Below are 25,470 nucleotides of genomic sequence, written 5' to 3'. Positions count from 1 at the left end.
TATTTACCTTCAGGCCAACTGGGAGGTCATTTCCCATCGTACCAATGTAGGTTTTCTTTTAACCAGCTGTCACTGAATTAGTTTTTAAAATTAAGATCGAGTTTCGTAATTTATGATATCTGCAAGAGATGACAATGTATCTGAAGGCAGTGATCATTGATTGTGTTCATGTATTCATTCTTCCCACACTATACAACTCAGCCATATAAATGTTCATGCAGTATTCTGTTTGTTAAAGTATTAAGTAATGGCCCAAAATAATGAACTTTTTTCGACATGAATGCATAATTACAGGTGCAAATATTTTTTTCCTCTGCAAATGATTTGTAATGACACCTTTTGAACTGACATGGTCTTCCTTTGGTCCTTGGTTCTCGGATGTGTTTGCAGCCACATTTACCACTAGTTTACCAACTGGCCCTCTGGAACCCGACCAAGACCAAAGCTCGGTGCTGTGTTTTTTTCCTGGCACCCATTGCACCCATTCTTCCTTGACCCTGATCCCCAACCTAAATCCCAGTAGTTCTTTCCCGATGGTTTTAGTTGGTCAGAGTTGTCATGTTAGTTAGGGATCCACGTGCATCTGAAAACTTACTGCAGCCTGGATTGCTGAAAGGGACCACTTATTGATGCACAGGCCATGGGATTAGCTCCAGTGACACTGAGGTTGGTGTCTGGGGATCACAGGTGGAGTCTACCCTAGTTCCCAGAGCGCTCACTCAGCAGATAAGATAATTCAGCACATCAATATTTTTTAGCTCAGTCATAGAAATGTTGCTAGTTTACTTCCAACTCTTGTGAATGTTTAATATTGTTTTGATATTGTTTGGAATGATAACTGAGTGTTGCTTTGCACTGGATTATTGAAGAAAGAAGCATTCATAGAAGTAACAGTTCCTGTTTAGTCCAAAATCATGTTATACTTCTCAGCACCTGTTTGGCGCTCTTATACGAATTATTCCAAGAAACTGCTATAGTGCAGAGCAGTATTGAAATCTAAATCTATGATTTAAAATAAAAAGCTGTAATTTGATTTGTTCCAGCTACATCACTCAACCTTCATAGCTTGTTTTGAATTAATTCACTGCCATGAATCATTTGCAGTAGCTCTGTTATAACAGATGCTTGGATGTTAAGCAGTGAATTTGTGGGGCACGATTTTCTTTCCAGATCTGTTGTTCAACAGGTGACTATGAGCAGGGACTGAAAGGCTTGTTCTTATGAATTTCATAGGATTATTCATGAAGATGGATACTCGGAAGAAGAATGTAGGCAGTACAAAGCTGTGGTGTACAGCAACACCATCCAGTCTATAATGGCCATCATCAAAGCAATGGGAAACCTGAAGATTGACTTTGGAGAGTCCAGCAGAGCTGTAAGTAAAATCAAAGGATACGTTAGTTTCTTGTGCAAGTGACTACTCTTCCCTCCCAAACTGCAATGTAGTGGGGAAAGTGGGGGAAGCAGAAGTTGCCAATGGTCTGTGAGATTTTTATAAGGCAAAACCACGTCATTTGTGCATGCATCAAGAAACGCAAAATGAGAAAAAAATCAAACTGTTGATATATTTACTTTATTCCCCACAAAAATTCCATGAGAGCAAATGTTATTCCAGATGTCAAATTTCTGGGTAGTGATTTGTGAATTCTGTAAGAGTTAATTTCTACAACCCAAGCGGTATAACATGGGGATACCTTGTTTACTAGCTAAATTTTGATAAATATGGAATCCATAATGGTGCTTCTTGGAGGCTTTTCCTGAATAGGTATGAACTTGGAACACAGAATTACTGACAATGTGAAATGTTAGCATGATTCTTTCCTATTATCTTCCCTTTCTGTTTCTTTCTTTTCTTTCATACCTTTGTTTGAAACAAAACTCTCTCTTGAGCTCTGATCCTTTCCCCTAAACCCATTTTTATTTGCTAGCCTTTTGGCAGACTGACACCTTGAATATGCAGGGTTTTTTTAAAATGTCATGTCTCAGAGCAGTTACAAATATTTTGAGCAGGGGCTAAGATGAAAATCTTTCAGCATTATGAATAACCCATTCAACCATTCATCTGTAAATTGACCCCAGTGTCTAGGGTGGATGAGAAAGTGGGATGACAGAACTAGTGTGCACAGATGATCGATGGTCAGTGTGGTCTTGGTGGGCCGAAGGGGCCTATTTCCATGCTGTTCAGTTTATGCTCTAGATTAGTTCAGAGATACAGCATGGAAACGGGGTCTTCAACCCACCGAGTTCACACCAACCAGCGATCACACATACACTAGTTCGTTCCTAAACATGAGGGACGTGAATAGAAGCCAATTAATTTACAAACCTGCATGTCTTTGGAATGTGGGAGGAAACTGGAGCACCTGGGGAAAACCCATGCGATCATAGGGAGAACATAGAAACTCTGTACAGACAGCACCCATAATCAGGATCAAACCTAGTTCTCTGGCGATGTAAGGCATCAACTCTACACTGTGCCGCCCGAAATGTTGTCTTTCAATATTTCTGCATCTCCCATCATTTTCTGTTCTTAAATCAAATCTTTTCTGGCTCTCTTAAAGAAGCCAACTCCAGTTTGCGCCAGGATAGTTCAGTCATGAGGTCCTTCTCATTGCTGATCTATCCTGGCCCTGAGATCAGTTCATCACACAGCCTCTTGTTTTGCTGACTGTTGCTTGCTGAACAATGTTTAATTTTCCTCCTTCTCTTTAAAAAGCAGCAGATAGAGCAATACTGTTGAAAGCATTTTTGGCATGGAATACGAGAAGGCCACATTCGATCCAAGACTGAATTACTATACAACAACACTCTAAAAAAACGATCACCGCAGTATTTGCTATCAAACATTAATTGATGCTTGGTCTTGTATGATTGTTGTGGTCATATACATATCTGCCTATCTGCAGCCAACGCACAACACCCTTTAGCTGTTTATTCCGAAGTACAGGCTGCAAGTTAAAACGCCTTTGCTGTTGGATATAATTTAATTTTTTTTGAAAAATCTTTGAACTAAATTCCGTGCCTCTATACTTGACATTTTTAGTGGCTCTTTGTTCAGGCATTTTCTGTTCATTTCAAAATTGTCATTGCACTGAATGGTGTGTGCCCTGAGCATGCTGCCAGGGTTGGTAGTAGAAGGAGATATATGATAGTGGTATCTCAGAGACTCTTAGAAAAGTGCACAGATATGCAGAGAATGAAGGGATATGGATTATGTGCAGGCAGAGGAGAACAGTTTAACTTGGCATCGTGTTCGGCACAGACATTACGGACCTCGTTATCTTCTGTATTCAGTGCTCTAGGCCCAAGATCCATCCAGATTCTTTGGTAGTTAGTGTGAATATATCCGAGTGATGTACAGTGCCCTCCATAATGATTGGGACAAAGACCCATCATTTCTTTGTTTGCCTCTGTACTCCACAATTTGAGATTTGTAATAAAAAAAATTACATTTGGTTAAAGTGCACATTGTTAGATTTTATTAAAGGGTATTTTATACAGTTTGGTTTCACCTTGTAGAAATTACAGCTGTGTTTATACCTAGTCCCCCCATTTCAGGGCACAATAATGTTTGGGACACGTGGCTTCACAGGTGTTTGTAATTGCTCAGGTGTGTTTAATTTCCTCCTTAATGCAGGTATAAGTGAGCTCTCAGCATCGAGTCTTTCCAATCAATCAATCAATCAGTTTTATTTGTCACTTGCACATAAAATGACATAAAGTGCAAGTGAAATAAATTTGCCTCCAGTCTTTTCCTTCAGTCTTTCCATCACCTTTGGAAACTTTTATTGCTGTTTATCAACATGAGGACCAAAGTTGAGCCAATGAAGGTCAAAGAAGCCATTATGAGACTGAGCAACAAGAATAAAGCTGTTAGAGACATCAGCCAATACTTAGGCTTCAACTGTTAGGAACATCATTAAGAAGAAAGTAAGCTTACTAATCGCAAAGGGACTGGCAGGCCAAGGAAGACCTCCACAGCTGATGGCAGAAGAATTCTCTCCATAATAAAGAACAATCCACAAAAACCTGTCCGACAGATCAGAAACACTCTTCATGAGTCAGGTGTGGATTTGTCAATGACCACTGTCCGCAGAAGACTTCATGAACAGAAATACAGAGGCTACACTGCAATATGCAAACCACTGGTTGGCCGCAAAAATAGGATGGCCAGGTTACAGTTTGCCCAGAAGTACTTAAAAGAGCAACCACAGTTGTGGCAAAAGGTCTTTTGGACAGATGAGACGAAGATTAACTTATCAGAGTGATGGCAAGAGCAAGGTATGGAGGAGGGAAGGGACTGCCCAAGATCCAAAGCATACCACCTCATCTGTGAAACACGGTGGTGGGGTGTTATGGCCTGGGCATGTATTGCTGCTAAAGGTACTGGCTCACTTATCTTCATTGATGATACAACTGCTGATAATGGTAGTAGCAATGTTACAAAATTTTGAGATTTTAAAAATCAAGTCTGTAATTTATCCCATCAGATAAAGCATAAAAATAAGTTTAATTTGACACCTAATTCACTTTCATATCTCAAGTATTTAAAAAGTTATGGCCATTTTCATACTCGGAAATGAGCATCTTGTTCCCTATTGATTTTCTATGGACATAACAAAAAAGTTGTGATCGTGAACAGTCAAAAGCCCATAACTTTCTTAAAAATTAAGAGAACTGAATGAAATTTTCAGTTATCATAGATTGAAGCATTCTGAAACAAATATAAAATAATCTTACTTGGATGACCTGAAATTAAAGCATATAATTAGTTAGTTACCTAATTGTAGCTAATTTCAGACTTCAATTACTAGATCTAAACATCTATCCATTTCTTAATAAATTATTAACATTTTTAAATAGCCTAAATGTCCAAATAATATTCACAAATAATTCACAATAAAACATGATTTTGAAATCTCATTTACATTAATTAATAGGCCAAATGGAAGGAATTCAGTGTTCAATTGCTGTAAATAAATGCCCATTTAAATCAGCTTTCTAGTGGGATCCTGTGGAACGCGCTGGTTTAGAACGTTCACATTGCGGTAGATTTGTGCCCCAAATGCCGAGAAAAATACTGCGCGATATAATGGGGCCAAATTGAGCTACTCGCAATAGTAAATTTTGTATAAAGGGATCTTTAGAAGCCCTTTTTAATGTAAAAATATACAACCTAACTTCTGCTATTTGCTTTATGAGACTCTGCGGTTGCTGGCTGTCGCGGGTTTAGAGATTGATTTTTAAACTACTATAACTATTATACGAGGCCTTTAAACCTAATAATAGCTTTTGCGACGGGGTCTTCCAGCGATTTTTCGTTAATAATTAACTAGGCTGAACATCTTCGATTTGAACAGCTTAGAGAAAATCGCGTTTTAAACCCGCCCCCTCTAAACAGCGCCAAAATCGCGCACACCCTCAGCAGCAGATCTTCAAAGACGCTTCAGGTAGGCTTTGCAACATACCTAATGGTAGCATAATGAATTCTGAAGTGTATAGACACATCCTATCTGCTCAAATTCAAACAAATGCCTCAAAACTCATTGGCCGGCGGTTCATTCTACAGCAAGACAATGATCCCAAGCATACTGCGAAAGCAACAAAGGAGTTTTTCAAAGCTAAAAAATTGTCAATTCTTGAGTGGCCAAGTCAATCACCTGATCTGAACCCAATTGAGCATGCCTTTTATATGCTGAAGGGGACTAGCCCCCAAAACAAGCATAAGCTAAAGATGACTGCAATACAGGCCTGGCAGAGCATCAGAGAAGACACCCAGCAACTGGTGATGCCCATGAATCGCAGACTTCAAGCAGTCATTGTATGCAAAGGATATGTAACAAAATACTAAACATGACTACTTTCATTTACATGACATTGCTGCGTCTCAAACATTATGGTGCCCTGGAATGGGGGAACTATGTATAAACACTGCTGTAATTTCTACATGGGGAAACAAAAATGTATAAAAATGGCCTTTATTAAAATCTTACAATGTGCACTTTAACCACATGTGATTTTTCTATTACAAATCTCAAATTGTGGAGTACAGAGGCAAATAAATGATGGGTCTTTGTCCCAAACATTCTGGAGGGCACTGTATGTTTATTCTGTAGTTCAAGAATTTAAGAATCTTACCTCTGCGTGATCTGGCCAGTTGGCACTTAGCACGACTTATAAAGGAAAAGTAGCCGTATGATCAAAGTTTCTGTTCCATAGCCAGCATGAAAATGGTCTATTTTGGGACAGAAGGATTTGAGTAAAGACAGTGCAGAGAGGATTCACAAGGATGTTGCTGGGACTGGTGGGTTTAAGTTAGTCAGGAGTGACGAGGTGGCCTGGAGCAAAGGAGCTGAAGGGTGATCTTAGAGGTTGATAAAGCCATGTGGGGCATAGATAAGCCTTCCCAGGGTAAGAAAATCTAAAACTAAAAGGTATAGGTTTAAGGTGAGAGGGGTAAAATTAATAAGATACCTGAGAGGCAGGTTTTTCCACAGAGGGTGGTATGTAAATGGAGCAAGCTGCCAGAGGAAGTGGCAGATGCAAGTTCATATACAATGTTTAAATTACATTTAGATGGTAGATGAATAGGAAAGGTTTAGAGGGATATATGGACCAAATTTATGCAAATAGTACTATCTCAGGGAAGGTCTCACAAAAAGTCTGTCTCTGTATTATTGTATAAGTCTGAGTAGCGGGAACAAAAATGTTGGTGGTGGGATGTCTTTGACCAAGAGACATGTTTGAGGTGGGTGAATGGTCAGGTGGTGGAGGGAAAATGCACAAGAGGAAATTGTCCGTTTCTGTTTACGTGCCAGCCCTTTGAAACAAAATCAGAAGGATTGAACCATCTGCCAGCGCTGTTGAATCATGTCGTTTGAAATGGAACCTGTTCACAGTTTCCCCAAGATAGAATTTGTCAGGCTAAGTGGGCAGCTGCTTTTTAAATAAAAAACATTCTCCCATCTATATCCTTCTTTCCCCCCCCCCCCCCCCCCCCCCCCCCCAAAAAGAAATCGTGTGAGGATGTTAGGATGAAATAGCAGTGATATTTCCTAATATATAATGCTTGTGTCACAAGACAATTAAACCTAAAGTAACCACGGCAAGCTAAGTTATTAATTAATTAATTTTATGGAATATATATTTACCACTGCATGATTTATTTCATTCTGTTGGGAATTCTGAAATCTTTCTTGGTTGACAGTTCACCAAAGTGAAGTAAATGTTGGTAGGAAAGAGCAAGCAGTTTTACCGCGCTTGGTTAAGTGTCTAATAGCTGAATCTTGCACAGTCCGCAAATGATTCTGAAGTTCCTGATGATGCAGAAATTACTCCATTTGCTCTGGTGGCAAGCTGTTATTGAAAAGGTTGGAAGGCACATTTGCTTTTTTTTTTTTTTTTTGCACAGCTGTTGATTGGACTGATCTGCAGGATTGCAAAAGCAGTAAATTGCCCCTTGTGCCAAATGTTGCCAACCTGCGTTGTCATTATTTGCAGATCTTTATAAGATAATTATTGTGAAAGAAATTAATTTAACTCATCTTATCTGTTCAGCTATCCAATAATTTCTATAATTTCATAACTATTGCCTTATTTGCGTCAGCCATAATTACGCAGCACAGAAACAGACCCTTAGCCCAAGTTGTCAATGCTGATCAAGATGGCATATTGAAATGGTCCTATTTGCCTGCATTTAGCCCATCTCTTCTCTATATATGTATTGTAATTACAAGACTCAAACGCACGTAAAGATACAACACAGCATAGGATCTGCAGTACGTTGCATCTCCGAGCTGCTACATCTACTGCCCTACCTTGGCGGATTCTCAATATTATAAAGTATGTATTAGGCGGGGCTACTACTAACAAGCACTATGATTGGTAGCATGCAATAGCCGATCCACATATATCATTAAAACTTTCATCGTGTTTATTTGAGTCCTGGCAACATCTTCATAAATCTTCTCCACACTCTTTCCAGCCCAATGGCATTTTTCCAATAACAGGGCGACCAAAACTGAATACAATACTCAAAGTGCGGCCTCAGCAATGTCTTGTACAACTGTAACATAATGTTCCAATATTCACTCAGAAATCCAGTCTTCGGTTGGTTTGCATGAAGGAAGCATTGTTAATATTAGTACTAAATCTGATTTAAACAAAATACCAATATAGGGCAAGTGAAGGGATTTTCAGAGTTATTCTTCAGGTTTGTCTTTCATATTTGCAAAATGCTCATGTGTTTCTAAGGCCAGTTCTTGAGAGCAAAAAGTAGGAGTAAGCACCAAGGTCCGTCATTCCTGTATGGTATTTGTTCAAATCATGGCAATTTTATTTTTCACTTCAGCCCAAATCCCCTGAAATCCAAAATCTATTATTCTTTGGCTTGTACATGCAACATAATTCAAAATCAAACCATCCTTTACAATGAATCCCAAAAATTCAGAACCTCTGAGTGAAGCTATTTCACCCCATCAATTTTAAATGCTTAATTCCTCGTCCAGCGCGTGTCATTTTAGCTCTCTCCTTTCCATTTAGAAGAAAGTGCAGCCGCCTAGTTAATGTCTCCTTAAACAGTAACCCTCCCATCCCAGAATTAAATCCAGTGAATCTTTTGCTGCAGTGTAGTGTTTACAAGATAAGGATACTATTAGGAAGGAGCCCAGAGTGCGTTTGAAGCTCGAACTTCATTTGCAATCTACAGTTTTAACTATTTTGTAAATGATTGGATTTGTGCAATAAAGGCGGAAAATGCTGGAACTACAGAATAACTGAAGCAGTCATTTTTGAGGTATACGGAAATAACATTTCAGCTTGACCTTTAATCTGCCTTTCACCTAAAAGGTTACTGTGGACAAAGGAGAGCCAGTGGATGTGGTGTACCTGGACTTTCAGAAAGCCTTTGATAAGGTCCCACACAGGAGATCAGTGGGCAAAATTAGAGCACATGGTTTTTGGGGGTAGGGTAATGACATGGATAGAAAATTGGTTGGCAGACAGAAACAAAGAGTAGGGTCCCTTTCAGAATGGCAGGCTGTGACTAGTGAGGTGCCACAAGGCTCGGTGCTGGGACTGCAGCTATTTACAATATACATTAATGATTTGGATGAAGGAATTAGAAGTAACATTAGCAAATTTGCAGTTGACCCAAAGCTGGGTGGCAGTGTGAACTGTGAAGAGGATGCTATGAGGATGCAGAGTGACTTGGACAAGTTGGGTGAGTGGGCAGATGCAGTATAATGTGGATAAATGTGAGGTTATCCACTTTGGAGGCAAGAATAGGAAGGCAGATTATTATCTGAATGGTGTCAGGTTAGGAAAAGGGGAAGTGCAACGAGACCTTGATGTCCTAGTACACCAGTCACTGAAAGTAAGCATGCAGGTACAACAGGCAGTGAAGTAAGCTAATGACATGTTGGCCTTCATAAAGAGAGGAGTTGAGTATAGGAGCAAATAGGTCCTTTTGCAATTGTACAGGGCCCTGGTGAGACCACACCTGGAGTATTGTGTGCAGTTTTGGTCTTCTAATGTGAGGAAAGACATTCTTGCTATTGAGGGAGTGCAGCGTAGGTTCAAAGGTTAATTCCCGGGATGGCGGGGCTATCATATGATGAAAGAATGGAGCTTGTATTCACTGGAATTTAGGATGAGAGGGGATCTTATAGAAACATATAAAATGATTAAGGGATTGGGCACGCTAGATGCAGGAAATGTTCCCGATGTTGGGGGAGTCCAGAACCAGGGGCCACAGTTTAAGAATAAGGGGTAGGCCATTTAGAACTGAGATGAGGGGGAAAAAATCCACACAGTTGTGAATTTGTGGAATTCTCCGCCTCAGAAGGCAGTGGGGGAGGCCGATTCACTGGATGCATTCAAAACAGAGTTAGATAGAACTCTTTGGGCTAGCGGAATCAAAGGGTATGGGGAGAAGGCAGGAACGGGGTACTGATTGTGGTTAATCAGCCATGATCACATAGAGCGGCCGACTCCTGCACCTATTGTCTATGTATCTATGTGTCTATGTATCCTCTTTCCACAGATGCCATCTGACTTGGGTACTTCTCATGTTTTCAGTATTTATTGTTGTTTTTCAGTTTTTGCAATGTTTTGATTTTGTATTGACTTTGGTAACTCTGGTATGGATTCAAAACTTAATGCACCCTATTAGTGAGTCTGGGGTTTCGAACAACTTCACCCCAAGCCATGTCAGCATCATGGGTGTTTGAGTCAGGGCCCTTCAGCTCCATCAATGGACCCTTTGATGTTTCACGTATGCAGTGCTTTATACATTGTGTGGAACTTTTCTCTGCCACGCGTTCCACCCAAATGGTTCTAACAAAATTTAATTCCACAGCCTGGTCCAGTTTTATATCAGCAAATTTGATCAATTATGTAAGTCCATGTCAATTATGCTTGCCAGTGAACGTCCAGCTTCTGATTGATCTTTTGTAGGGTTGAGAAATCTTTGAACAAAATCAAGTAAAAATTCTGCCATTGCCTGAAGTCTGAAACCACAGCAGAAAATGCTGGAAATATTAAATTGAGCCGTATCTCTGGAGCAAGAAACCAATTTCAGGAAAATGTTTCAATCAAATCAACTTGAAAGGTTAACGCTTCTCTCTCCATAGATGCTCTCTGATCCCTTGACAACCTGTGATTGTTTGTGTGCTGCAAGATGTAAAATTCAGCATTTGGTAATAAGTATTGGTTCTCTGGCAACCAACCGATAAGCATTAAGAAACTTTTTTTTTCAAATTTAAGTACACATTGGAGGTACCCTCAAAGGGTATGGCGCAGAAAAAGGGCATGCATTTTGTTGAATCCATTCCAACTCTGTGTAAGAACAATCAACTAGTTCCTCTCCCAAAGTCTTGTAAATTCTTTAAGATAATTACCCAGCTCCCTTCTGAGTGCTACAGTTGAAACAGCCTCTGCTCTATTACTGGCAGTGCATTCCAGGCTTGAACCACTCACTGTATAAAATGTTTTCCTTGTGTCTATTTTGGTTCTTTTGGCAATCAACTTCGTTCTCTGTCAATTAGATTGAACCCTTCTGCCTATGTAATATACTTCACCCGATGCACTGTTTCTAAATCCCTCATTAATTTAATTACCACTGCCGGATCCTCCAGAGACTTCAGATTCTCCAGTCTGATCTCATGATCAAGTACCCTCTTCCTTGGATCCCCATCCTTGAACAGCAGTACGGCACAGTGATGCTTCCTTCAGTCTGTGCTGTTGTCTCACTGGGTGACCCAGATTTGATCCTGACCTTGGGTCCTGTCTATGTGCAGTTTGCACGTACTCCCTGTAACCGCATGGTTTTCTCCTGGGTCCCCCCCGTTCCAACTCATCGCAAGTTGATCGCAACCTATCACCAGCTTTTTTAAAACCCTTATATTTAAAGATTAAATGGAATCTGCATTTCTGATTTGGGGATCCCTGGACCTCCATCCCTCATCCTCGAAAATAAAACTCCATTATTTTAGTTTTGGCGATACAACGCAGAAACAGGTCCTTCGGCCCACCGAGTCCACGCCGACCAGCGATCTCCATGCACTAGCACTATCCTACAAACACTAGGGACAATTTACATTTATATCAAGCCAATTAACCTACATCTTTGTAATGTGGATGGAAGACGATGATTTCGGAGAAAACCCACGCAGGTCATGGGGAGAACGTACAAACTCCCTACAGACAGCACCCGCAGTCAGGATCGAACCCAGGTCCCTGGCGCTGAAAAGCAGCAGCTCTGTCACTGCCCAACCGTGCCTCCTTTATTCTGACAACAATTTACTTTATTAAGTAAATTCTAGTGCCTGTGGTTGAGAGGAGAATCAGGCATGAGAGAATCTGGGTTAAAGGAACCAAGTGGGATTGTTCTGAGAACCAGTATAGACACAGTGGGTTGATTGGCCTCCTTTCTTTTAAGAACATGTGAGAAATAGTTACTGCACCTTAGCTAGTACCTTCAAATCCTTGCTAAAGTGTTACGACTAAAATTCACCTGTGGCTGAAACAGTATTGTACAGAAATTTGGCTAAATTCCTTGCTTTGAATTCAATTGTTCAATTTATCAATTCCAGGATCTGTCGTACTTTGCCACTTTGCCAATCACTCCCCAAAACATACCCTGCCCCATTTACTCCGAGAGAGCTCTGTTTCAGCATACCTTATGATCTTTGACATTTGCGTTACTTGTTGCATTTATTGTTTTATTTTGCCCGAGTACAATGACAAAATAATATCCAGCAATTATTCTAATAGCAGACGTAGACCGCATTTGAAATATGGCTGGCTAATTGCTTAGAGCTCTATTAAAATCCAAGCTGGTTTAGGAGGATTATAATTTGATCCTCAGTGGCTGTTAAACCATTCTTAAATCATTTTCTCACCTTAATGAGCGAAAAGTGAAGTGATTTAATAAAAACTAGAATGCAGTGGGCTAAAACATGTTCAAAAACTTGTTCATATATGCAATTCATGAGGGAAAGCATTTTAACTGCTCGAATTACCCTTGCTCAATGCTAGCTGCTTAAATAGTTCAGTGGTCTTTTCTGTCAGCTTTTCCCCCCCCTAACATTTGTCTGTTTCCCATACAGCATTGCAGTGCCACTGTGAATTTAAGTTAATTTGTGTTTAACTTCTGAATGACAAAGGTGCTTGGTCCTTCATTCTAATTGAACACAATTGTTGGTAAAGTTCCATACAAGTTGGAAATTAGCAATGCTCCTGAGAGCAGAACAAGACTGAAGAAAGAATATTTTTGTGTTCTATTTTTCTTTTATTCTATTATTAAGGTTGCCTGTTCTTATTGTGAATATAGTGAAGTTGGAAATACCAGTTCCCTGTGCAAAACCATGGTCAAATCTGGCGTGTATGCAAAAGAATGTGATGTTGGTTGAATCTCCTGCACGGCAAACCTTTTCAGAACAAAGGGCACGTAACCTGAATCAGATGTTGTGCCAGGTTTCCGAACGGTACAAATGTTTGAGGAATCTCTTGGGGAGTTTAGACTTTCAGGCGTGACATTTTGTGTGACTATTATGAAAAGTAAGCTTGACAAATTTATGAAGTAGAGTTCATTTGTCGAAGTCAAAGTACCTTTTAGTTGAAATGCTGCTTACAAAATAAGAGCAAACTGCTAAAAAACATTGTGCCATGAAATGTACAATGTTGTCTGCCAGCCGGTAAAAGGGTAACACCGGTCATGTTCTGGGTGTGTACCCTTGATGAGAAATTAAACATTTTTGACTTCCTTGTGTGGTTTGAGGTCACTAATTCTGTTAGATATCTGCTAACATCTGCAGTGACCAAAATCTCTTTCTTTCACAATAATTTTATAAAAAGTTGTAGATGAAAGGGAGAAAATAGTCAATGGTTTAATAATGCCCGAATAAATAACAATTCTTACCGTTCAATGTAATGGAGTGTGTTTCTTCATGTTTACACTTCTCTTAAGCAGGGAGCTTCAATATTTTGTCTGGAATTCCACACAAAATTTGACTGTGATGTTGCACGTTTCCCCATTGGCTATTAAAGACAGTGGAAATCGGATTGAACAATCAGAATTTAGTTTCTGGAGAGATTGAATGTCAGATACAGCACCAGGGATCATAATTTGTCTCAATTACTAGTTAAATTTGCAGTCACACTGAGGTAAAGAAAATATCTGATGAACTGAAGATCATGGCATTGTTAGGATGCACCACTATTTGAGATTAAAGCATCAATGTTCTTGGTGGAGCAATCCTATCTTCAAATGGCTGAGCAGTTCTTGATTTAGGATGCTTGGTTGTGGCTCTTTTTCTTAATACTGTAGCACGTCAAGATGATCTTGGGAAAATAAGTGTAACTTGAGGCTGGTTGGGGAGAGGAAGAAACTTTCGCATACAGGTGTCCCCGAGAACCAAATGGGTTTCATTTTTACAGATGTTGATAAATCAATTTTGTCTAAGTTGGAATATACAAGATAATCACTCCATATGGTAGCCATACGGAGTCATACAGCACGTAAACTTACACTTTGGCTCAACTCATCCATGTCAACCAAGATGACCCACCTGAGCGTCCCATTAGCTCGCAGTTGGGCCAAATCCCTCTAAACCTTCCCTATCCGAGTGTCTTTCAAATGCTGTTTTCTTTCATCTGCTTCTACCTCCTCTGGCAGCTTATTCCCGAGTGGAAAAACGAAACCGTTGGATTCCTATTAAATCTCGTCCCTCTCACAGTATGATAGTGAATGACATCAAAATGATATAAGATTGTTAATAAAGACCAACTAAAAGTGGAAAGAAAAACTCGTTCTGGCATCCGTAGGAACAAATGTATCTTCATATCCCATATTATAATATTCAGAAGTAATATATAGTATACTCTATAATAAAATGGGAGCATGATGGTATGTCGGGATGTCAACAAATGAGGTGTTCTGTCTGCTTAAGGAAACCCATAACAATTGATAATAACAGGAACATTTGTAATGTTTGTTGCTTTTCTTTCTGCAGGATGATGCCCGTCAGTTGTTTGCATTGTCTGGGACTGCTGAGGAACAGGGTATCTTGCCTGAAGACCTGGCAAATGTGATCAGGAGGCTTTGGGCTGATGCTGGAGTTCAGGCTTGTTTTGGTCGATCCAGGGAATACCAACTTAATGACTCTGCTGCATAGTAAGTCATAAAATCTTTTCCTTTTCCTCCTTGTTGGGATCTCACAGATTTAAACATTATCAGCTGCCTTTTGGGAGGCTTATAACTTTTAACTGAATGGTATGAACAGAGACTTAATTTCTTTATAAATTCTGGCTGTGAATTTCATTTACACATTTTCATGATTCTGAAACTGGTGTACGTAACCGTAGTGAAAATTTCCTCTACATTAATGTGCAAAGACATCAATGTTTTCTTTGCATCTAAGATGTGGAAGGCTTTTGTTAGGCTTGTACCATAGAGATGGTCAAAAGCTGACAAACAGCTGATTGCTAATTAAAGGGTTTTGTATAAGCAGTGTATGATGCGTCTTGGATGCTACCTTGGATGTTAAGGTAGGCAAGTATATTTTTGATGTTGGCATTACTTGGCTGGTATTCTTCCTCTGGGTTGCTTTCCATTGGATCTAGTCTCAGCTGAGGCCAGACGCAGGCTCGGCAATCGTTTCACCGAACCCCTCAGCTTAGTCCGTCTAGGCCTACGCGATCTCCCGGTTGCTAAGCGCTTTAACACCCCTCCCATTCCATACTAACCTTTCTGTCCTGTGCCTCCTCCACTGTCATAGTGAGGCACAATGCGAATCAGAGGAACAGCATCTATGCTTCTTGTGCTCCTTACAATCCAGCGGTATAAATATTGATTACTCTAACTTCAAGTAATCCTCAGTTTCCCTTTTGTCTCCATCTCTCCCCCTACCTAGTTCTTCAGCTAGTTTCACTGTCCTGATTAATTTACTGCCTCCTTGTCACCTTCCCCTCAGCCAACAATGAACCATTCGACACTTCTTTATCATCGTCTGCATTGATTTGTCGTTTTCAACCCTTCCAATAGACAATAGGTGCAGGAGTAGGCCATTCCGCCCATTCGAGCCAGCACCCCCATTCAATGTGATCATGGCTGATCTTCCCCAATCAGTACCCCGTTCCTGCCTTCTCCCCATATCCCCTGACTCTTTAAGAGCCCTATCTAGCTCTCGCTTGAAAGTATCTAGAGAACTGGCCTCCACCGCCCTCTGAGGCAGAGAATTCCACAGACTCACAACTCTCTGTGAGAAAAAGTGTTTCTTTGTCTCCGTTCTAAATGGCTTACTCCTTATTCTTAAACTGGCCCCTGCCCTTCTATATCTCTAGACTCCCTCTCCCCTGACTCTCAGTCTGAAGAAGGGTCTCGACATGAAACATCACCCATTCCTTCTCTCCAGAGATGCTGCCTGTCCCACTGAGTTACTCCAGCACTTTGCGTCTGTCTCAGCTGAAGACCTGTTTACTCTCACCACCTGGGCTTTCATGAAGAAGCATTTGAGTGAGGTGTTGTATTGTTCTCCAGCAATACAAATCACTTGGAATGAAGGAGATGAGTAGCTTGTTTGAGCATGGTGTCGAGGGTGACAGATGAGATCAGCAATCCATATTCAAATTAATTCGGAGAAATGAAAATGCCCAGATAAATTGCAATAAACAGTGGATGGCCGGCAATTGCAGCAAGGTTAACCACTTGAACTTGAAGAATGATTCTCATTGTGACGAATGGCAGTGTTCTTTGTTGCAATGCCACCCCCCCCCCCCCCACCCGTGTCATGAGGGGTTGTATTCCGAGAAATGGGCTGTTGTGTGATTTTGCCCAAGGCTGTGAACGCAAGGTTGTGTTGTTCAAATGTAGTTTGCAAAAAGCTTATACATCTGTTTTCCTTTCAGCTATGGGACGCTAGAATAAGATCAGGTCAATAGGATGGCTAAATTGTTACATGACTGCATCTCCTCGCTTTAGTGTGGTAGGGATACTTTGCCTGGCTTGTCATTAAGCCATTTAAGGTTTACACTCGCATTACTCTCCCTTTCTTCTACACTCTCTCATCCCTCATCAGTGCGACATGCATCATCTAAGCCGCTTGTACATTATTTTAAAAAATATATTATAAACTTGCTCTGTAGTAATTATGAGCATGAGCATCCAGCATTCTGCTGAGACTTGGCAATGTGCATTAGAATGCACAAATGTTCCACAGGGTACGATACGTGAACCCAGCTTCGCTATACCACCTGGATCACTGCCTTAAACTCTGAGAATTGGCTGGCTGGTGACTCATTCTGGTTTTGCGAGGAGTTTTCATCTGCACACTGGAAGATGCACTGCCACTATCACTGGTAGTTTTCCACGCAGAATTAATGAAGCATAAATTCAGCCATCTGTCCCACTATACTGTTTAAATGTGCTTATTGTTTCCCCCTCTTGCCACTGAAAATATTATTTTATAGCCTTTCTGCAGTGGTACTAATAAGCAATGATTCAATGAGACTTTGATACATGTACCTAGGTACAGTGAGATTCTTTGTGTATCCGGTGATATCGTACAACAGACTTCATCTGGGCAGTACACTGAGGCGCCACATTTCTGGCGCCAACAAGGCGGCAAGTTCTCAGTGCAGTCTTATCCACTCGCAGCGACGAACCAGGCCTGCTGCTGCACATGGCCACATGCGGCCACCTGCCGGGTAACTCTCGGTTCTTGGCAGCCCCCTGCCGGGTCCCTCTATTCTTGGTGAGGCACGTCGGGTCCGGTCCCTCTATTCTTGGTGAGGCATGTCGGGTCCCTCTTGAGTTTTGGCGGCCCCCTGCCGGGTCACTCTCGGCAGCCCACCGGTCGTTCGGCTCTGTGGCACATCCCGGGTGCCTTCTGCCACGGCGGGGCACATCGTAGAGCCTTTATTACTATTGAGGATTACCTTGCTAGGTAGGGGTTTGGGTGGCAGAGAAGAGCTTAAATTGAGGCTTCCCCCATCTTTTCATCTCAATCCCTTTGATGGTCAACGGACCATTTTTTTCAATTTGTTGATTCACTTTCCTGAGGGTAGACTTTATCAGCAACGTGTTATTCTGAAGCCCCAATGTTGGTGCTCGGATGTAGACAGCGTTGTGAATATAAAGTACTGATGATTTAAACGAAACAATAGTGTTATTTGCTGCTGAGTATCCAGGTAACAGCAGCTCTGTACGAGTCGTAAGTAGGACACAGTAATTCAGTGAATTATCCTGTTTATGCCAGAATAGGTTTCTAATTCCACTTAACAAGCAGCAATTTTCCATTGAGAGGCACCCATGATTACAGACATATGTTACTGTAATAGAATGGTGCTCGCAAAGGAACCAATTGGTTGATATGCGAGGTAATATAAAGTTGACCTCATTTTAATGAACATAATGTGCTGTAATGGCAATATTATTGTGTCATCTGTACAGTAAAATAGTCAAATATGTTTTATCTGATCGTGCTATAAAAGGTAAATTTAAGAAGCAAAAGAATAGATACATCCCTTGAGCAATTGTATGTACCCCGGCCCCCTATTTAGTGGTGTACTTGGTGTAAAATGTCTTCTATATTATGCCTCGTATCTGTCTTCCGCTGCTGCAAACATGCAGTCTGTAGCATAATATAAAGGATATGTATGCCAATATAAAAGATTTACTTGCCCTGCTATTAATTCTGAATGTATTATCAAAGTTAATACTGGGCCCAACTCGATCGCAACACACAGTTGGACAGCCAAGCCCTAACTTGAAGGTTAAGCTCTTTTGTACAGGGCTTTCCACAAGAGGGTCAATTTCTCCGAATTATCTGAATTAACAAAACATCATCCCCTGTTCTTCTATATTCAAGAAATTAATACAACCCCTGTACTTGCTTTGTGCTTTCTTCACAAAACGTTGGACATAGTCAGCAAGTTTATTTTCAGATTTCCGGCATTAACAGTATTTTGCATTTGTATTTCAGCCTTTTAAATAACTTTAGCTCCAAGAAAAGTATTACAAACCTTGATAGTTATTTGTGCTCATGAGTTTTGTTGGGAAAAATCAATTGCTAGTAGGCTTAGAGATAAATGTCCAAGGATGCTGCTACAGCTAGTCCAATAATTTAATTTTGGTGTTGCTATCCTCTTTGCACCAGGAATGTGGTGATGGTGTTCTTGAGCTGCGGCAGTCTTCTGAGTGAGGTACCACGGCTACTTTTGTTAACGAGTTCCAAAATGGTGATTGACAAATAAGAGATTGTTTTGCTTCCAATGTATGATGGTGTGCCACACAAAATGTAGGTATGATTGCTGAACCTATGTACCTCATGGCCTTGGCCTACTTTCTGCAGTGGACAAGACAGTTCATAGTCATAGAGCTCTACAGCTCAGAAATGGGCCCTTCACCGCAATATATTTATGCCAACCAGTTTGCCTAAATGAGCTGGTCCCAATTCCTTGTGCCTGGCCCATATCCCTCCAAATTGTTCCTAGCCATACACTTGCCCAAGTGTCTTAAATGTTGTAATTGTACCTACCTCTATGGCAGCTCTTTCCGTGTACGCATCACTTCTGTGTGAAAATGTTGCCTCTCGGGTCCCTTGGCGATCTTCACGTCATCGGGACATCCACGTTGATTGGTGGATCGAATTTCCCCCCCCTGCGGCCGGGTCTGTGGAATTCCGGCACGGCCAGAGCTGACAGTTCCTTTCCCAGAGCCGACATTCGCGGCCGATCGGCGGGTCGAATCCGTCCCCTGTGGTCAGGGCTCTGGAACTCCGGCCCGGCTGGGGCCAGCAGATCCATTTCCATTGCTGACTTTGTGGTTCGTTATCTTGGCCCCTGGGCGGCCTGGACAAATCGTTCTGGTGCCGTTGGACTCTTTTCGGAGGCTTTGACCACTGATTGTCCGGCAAAACGGATAATCCAAAAAGTCGCTGGAACCAAGGGTGCCGTAAAATCAGCAGTGGACCTGTGTATATATACACACACGCATACATATAAACTTAAGAACTACTGACCTAGTGCTGAGGGTCAAGTTATATTATAAAAGTTATTTTGCAACAACCACAGACAGGGACAAATGGATACCTTTTCTTTCATAAATTTTCTGTAACATTGACCTTTTTTGAGTGATTTTCCTTTGTCATTTCTGATGAGAAGTAATTAGATTGTTATAATTGATGCACGAGTCAAACCAGCGCACAGTTTTTAGAAAACTTCGAGTTTGGAAGTTGGACACCAATGTCAATGATTCGGGCTCTGGAACTCCGGCCCGGCTGGTGCCAGCGGATCCATTTCCATAGCTGACTTCTGCGGCCGACTTTGCGGGCCGTCAATGTTGCAGTGTCAATGATTAGTTGGGTTGCCAAACCATAGTTTTAACAGCTCTCACCTCATTTTATAGCTGTTGGCTGTTAGGATCTGTCACAACGTGAGAAGGTCCCACCACAGTCGCCCATTGGTTCTGCACTGCTATCTTTCTGATTCTTTGTTTTTGCATCTTCACTTTCAGGGGCAGTGATCACATATGTAATGATTGTTGGAAATGGTTGGTACTTTTGTGGGCAGTTTATAGTGTGTAATTGCTCCTATGATAAACTGGTTAATGAGCTGTGATGATGATAAGCAGTTCAATAGTTCAGTTTTGAGCGATGATGATGAGAAATTGGCTGTGAAAGGGGTAAGACAGCACTTTGTACTGATTGAACAGTGCTGTGAAATAGCACTGAGCTTTTTTATAAGAGGTGTCTTGTGCCAGTGATTAACTCTTTACCTTCTAGAGTTGGAACTTTTGTATCATAGCTTTGTGTTGAGCCACATTCACATTTGCCTGCAAGATGTTTTGCTGACAACTGATGAAATGTTTAACGACAATTTGCTGAGCAAATGACAGAGATACTGCCTGACCCGCTGAGTTAGCCTAGCACTTTGTGTCCACCTTTGCAAAGCACCTTGGTGGATTGAGCAACATCTGTATGGTCAATGTTTTGGGTCAAAACCCTTCTCCTGCCCAGATGAAGGATCTCTGAAACATCGACTCTATTTCCTTCCACAGATGCTGTCTGACCTGCCGAATTTCTCCAGCACCTTTTTTTTTCTTCCTTCTGGCAGTTTGTTACTTCAGATTGCAGCATCTGCAGTATCTTGTCTCTGGACGATGATACTTGCCTTTATTCAAATGTAAATCCTAGATTTACATTCAAAATAAGAATATAAATCCTGCTATCCCTTCTGTTCTCCAGTGAGACGGTATCACATGAACAGTCCAGACCAAGCCTAGCCTGTTATAGCCATCTTCCACCTGTTGCAGATGGACCATTGGTTGCCAAAGTATCATCTTCCTTTTGCCACTTAAGTAATAAGTGGCTTCATAATTATCGGTACTGAGCCAGTGAGGCACAAAGGAAAGTGTCATTGACAATTAATGCAACGGTCTTATCACAACACGGATCCAATGCCCAGGCCTTTCATTTAGCTACTCATCTGTCTTTAGTTAGGCCTCTAGTTATACCTTATTATCATGGCAATAGCCTGCTCTTCTGTCTTCCGCTGAGGCTCTGGGGCCCATTGATAGCTCGTTATACTTAGCTGGTCACTTACAATTTATCCTAATTGAGTTAAGGGCTGGCTCCAAGACTTCAATACTTTTCCACAAGAGACTCGAGTTTCAATGAGATTACGTTTCAATCTGCATTGCAGAACATAGTATAGACCAATTCTGCTCAACTATGCCATATAATATGTTACACTTCTTCTTTTTCCAGTGTCAATAGAATAATGTGCTTCAGTCTGATGGTCTATTTGGTCTTCAACTTTACATTCCAGTTTAAATGGATGGCAGGTTGTTGGGAAAATGTATCATTCAGAGGAAGATGTGCTTGAAGATATGCATGGAAAGATATTTCAGTTTTCCTGAATTTGTAACCTGCTGAAGGTTTGGTGAAATTTGTCCTTATTCTACATATTTCAAACTAAGTTCATCGTGAATGGAAGTATGAAGAATCTGCAGTTAGGGATGACGAAGGGTGGAATTTGAGATGGTTTCAATTTGTGCCATATTTTCTGTATAGGTTACTTCCTGATTTTGCCCTCTATTCCATATTCCTGTCATAATTTATGTTGAATCCCATAAACCATTCGGAACCAAAAGATATCAACCTCTCGGTCTTACAATCTGAGTTTCTACAACCTAGCCTTTGCCCCAGCATTGTACTCCCTCCTAAGCCAGTGCATCTTTCTTGAGGTTCATTGTCAACAGTGTGCTTAATTCTGTGCTTCAAGATTTTTTCGTGAGCTAAGGTTCTAAGTACATGCAAACTGTTGGGTCACCGCTTATCCAAACAGTGGCTTCTCTTATGTTAAATGTTGGTAACTACTTCACCAAAATGATGTACTTGGATAATTGCAGAAAGCACTCCCACAGTGTTTGTGACGTTCATAGCTAGCTTTTGACCACCATCTTAAATCTACAGTAATCGGATCTAATTTTGTAGCTTTAAACTTTAGATTTATATTAACTCGTGGCTGTACGTCTGGAGTGCGGGAGGAAACCTGAGCTCCTGGAAAGAGCCACACGGTCAAAAGGAGAACATACACACTTTGTACAGACAGAACTCGTAGTCAGGATCAAAACTGCGTTCCTGGAGCTGTAAGGCAGCGACTTTACCATTGCATCACAGTGTCGTTGTATCAGATGCACAGTAAATAAATATAATCCATTTTGTATGAGAACAAATGGCGGCATTTAATCCACCCTGTCTCAATTTTTTTTTTCCAGGAAAATTGTCATTGTTTCAATAATAACAAATAATCCCTCTCCTCAAATTGCTGGATCATAAAATCAGACTGTTCCAAACAATGGACACATTTACTTAAATAATGCTGCGTCTAAAAGCTTTGGCAATAAATAATGTTCAAGGGGGGGAAATATAATTACTCTGGCAAAATAATTCAGTTCATGCATAGAAATAAATAAAATGTCAGCCAAGTAAAATAATATACTCCATTCTTCAGTGAAATGAGAATTGTGTCACTGCCTGCTGCTCAAATTAACTCCAGTGCCTGATTCAAATGTTCATTAATCGTTGCTACCCAATGCTGTTGCTACTGTGCTTTCCCCGTTCTCTTGATATGTTTCCTCATTGTGTTTTGCCTGTGTTTTTTCTCCTTTTTCAAACTCCGACCTTGATTGATGTTTCAATGTAATAGTGCTTGCCTTCCAAAAAGAAGTCTTGACATGAGAGGAAATTTTCAGTGGTCCTTTGGATCTGAGCTACGAAGGTTGGTGCCAGAGATGGCTATCAAACATTGGAGCGGGCCTGTATGTTCTTAACCTTCAGCAGTCCTGGCGCTGTTCGACCAAAAGATTTAACTGATTCTGTGACTCCTGACCTGATCTGGGATTCGTTTGCTGATGTGGATTACTGCCCGAGTTTCTTTTCGGGCATGGGTAGTAAATATTGAAAGCCTTTCCAGGACATTGAGTATTCTGGGTCAAGTCCAAATTGTGTTGGCTCAGGAAAGATTGCATTTCATGCGCTTAATATCATCTTCTCAAGTGGTTTTACAGCTGCTCGGTTAAACAGAAATTGAACAAAAAATTTGCCTTCCAGTAGTGAAGGGACATTAGGAACTGAGTTCATGATATATGGCCATCAGTGCCAAGTGGCAATGACCTTAACAGGATATGTTTTTTTACTATTAATGCAGTCCTTACTAGTCTTTGGTTAATCACTTTCTTCCTTTTAGAAGTCTAGAATATTTGATAGATGGAATTGCTTTGTATTTAATGGTTTTGCAACTAGAACTGTCTAATAAAATTACAAACTACTCTAGAAATTCTGTACATTGACCCAATGATGATAAAGTAACTGGAGATCTGAATTAATGAAGATAAATTCACCATTAAGTTGTGCAGCAGTGTTTGCATGGCTACTTATGTGTTTTGGAACACAATACACTTGTGGAAAGGGGTGTAATTTAAAAATAAAACGTGAACATGTTTCATTTTGAGTGACTAACAATGCTAACTATATGAATGTTCTTTTGCCCATTGCTGATGGATATAAGCCAAGTCTTTGCATAGGTATTTTTACTCGTCGACTCGACTAGATCTTGGATATCGCTGACAGAATGATAGGGTCCTTTCCGATGTACTTGAGCATTGATGGTAACTGTTGCTGTCGAGAAATGGGCGGCACAGTGGCGCAGTGGCAGTCTTGCTGCCCTGCAGCACCAGAGACCCGGGTTTGATCCTGATTACGGGTGTTGTCTGTGTGGAGTTAGTACGTTCTCCCTGTGATCGCGTGGTTTTTCTCTAGGTGTTCTGGTTTCCTCCCATATTCCAAAGACGTACAGGTTTTTAACTTCATTGGCTTCTGTTCATTGAAAATAGTCCCCATTGTGTGTAGGATAGTGCTCGTGTACGGGTGACTGCTGGGTCGGATGGCCTGTTTCCACGCTGTATCTCTAAAGTCTAAAGTAATGAGGCCTAGAATGCTTGGGTTGTATTTTGCTCCCCAACCCCATGATCAGAATGCAATACCAAGAAACTGCAGATACTGGTTTATACCAAAGATACACAATTTGCTAGAATAACTGTGCGGGTCAAGCAGTATCTCTGGAGAAAATGGATAGATTATATTTCTGGACGGAACCCTTTTACCTTTGAACAGAATGCCTGGCCGCATGAATCCCTGAGTCAAAAGGCTACAGAGATCAACTTTTCTCCATCTCATTACAACCATTTATCTGCCTTGGGCTTAAATGTTCTTATTGAAATTCTCTTCATCGGAAAACAGCAGGTCAAATCAAAGATTAAGCCCCTTGCAGAAGAAACTCTATTTCCTTTCCATCCTAAATGGTCAAACACTGAAATCCTGCCTCCTAAACTCTCACAAGCGTCAATATGAAAATGAAATGATGAAAAGATAACCTGTTTTAGATGCGAGGCAGCAAACAAATATTGGCGATAAGTAGGAATAACTTTCTGCTCTTTGAAGTAGTTTGTAAGAACCTTAGCATCCATTTGTAAGCAGCGACTAGACAGTTTAATATGCATCTGAAAGAAGGAACTTGCCTGTGCACCAACCAAAATTTACTCCTGAAATAAACACTGCAGAACTTTAAAAATATTTCTGTTTTCTGTCTTATTTCTGTGGCTTACAGTGTGCAACATTTTTCTTGCAATTTCATACAGTTTGAGAATGCATTGTTTGCTGTATATATCTGTATGGTGCTTGAGATGTCCAATTAGAGGACCAGACTCAAACATGCGTAAGTCTGTTAACTTCCAAAGTGAAATCGTTTTTTAGATTTTTTTTTTTGAAGAATGGAAATTTCTTTACATAGAAACATAGAAAATAGGTGCAGGAGGAGGCCATTCGGCCCTTCGAGCCAGCACCGCCATTCATTGTGATCATGGCTGATCGTCCCATATCAATAACCCGTGCCTGCCTTCTCCCCATATCCCTTGACTCCACTAGCCCCTAGAGCTCTATCTAACTCTCTCTTAAATCCATCCAGTGATTGAACTCCACTGCCCTCTATGGCAGGGAATTTCATAAATTCACAACTCTCTGGGTGAAAACGTTTTTTCTCACCTCAGTCTTAAACGACCTCCCCTTTATTCTAAGACTGTGTCCCCTGGTTCTGGACTCGCCCAACATTGGGAACATTTTTCCTGCAACCAGCTTGTCCAGTCCTTTTATAATTTTATATGTTTCTATAAGATTTTCCCTCATCCTTCTAAACTCCAGTGAATACAAGCCTAGTCTTTTCAATCTTTCCTCATATGACAATCCCGCCATCCCAGGGATCAATCTCGTGAACCTACGCTGCACTGCCTCAATCACAAGGATGTCCTTCCTCAAATTAGGAGACCAAAACTGTACACAATACTCCAGATGTGGTCTCACCAGAGCCCTATACAATACGGGAGCCTGTCAAAGATAGAAGCTGAGCCAAAAA

The 25,470-nt window shown here is 40.9% G+C and overlaps 1 protein-coding gene across 1 annotated transcript in view; it reads left to right on the top strand.

The window, feature by feature from the left end:
* The window catches only part of gnai2 (G protein subunit alpha i2), a 206,816-nt gene that overhangs the window by 101,236 nt on the left and 80,110 nt on the right, over positions 1-25,470 (top strand). Inside the window, exons 3-4 of the mRNA XM_033037082.1 lie at positions 1,234-1,375; positions 14,514-14,674. Of these exons, the coding sequence (XP_032892973.1) occupies positions 1,234-1,375; positions 14,514-14,674 (303 nt within the window). The remainder of the gene's footprint in view (positions 1-1,233; positions 1,376-14,513; positions 14,675-25,470) is intronic.

The sequence above is a fragment of the Amblyraja radiata genome, chromosome 18 (genome assembly GCF_010909765.2).
Source record: "Amblyraja radiata isolate CabotCenter1 chromosome 18, sAmbRad1.1.pri, whole genome shotgun sequence".
Taxonomy (NCBI): Eukaryota; Metazoa; Chordata; class Chondrichthyes; order Rajiformes; family Rajidae; genus Amblyraja; species Amblyraja radiata.
Note: the sequence above shows the minus strand (reverse complement) of the source record. Positions and strands in the feature narration are given on the sequence as shown.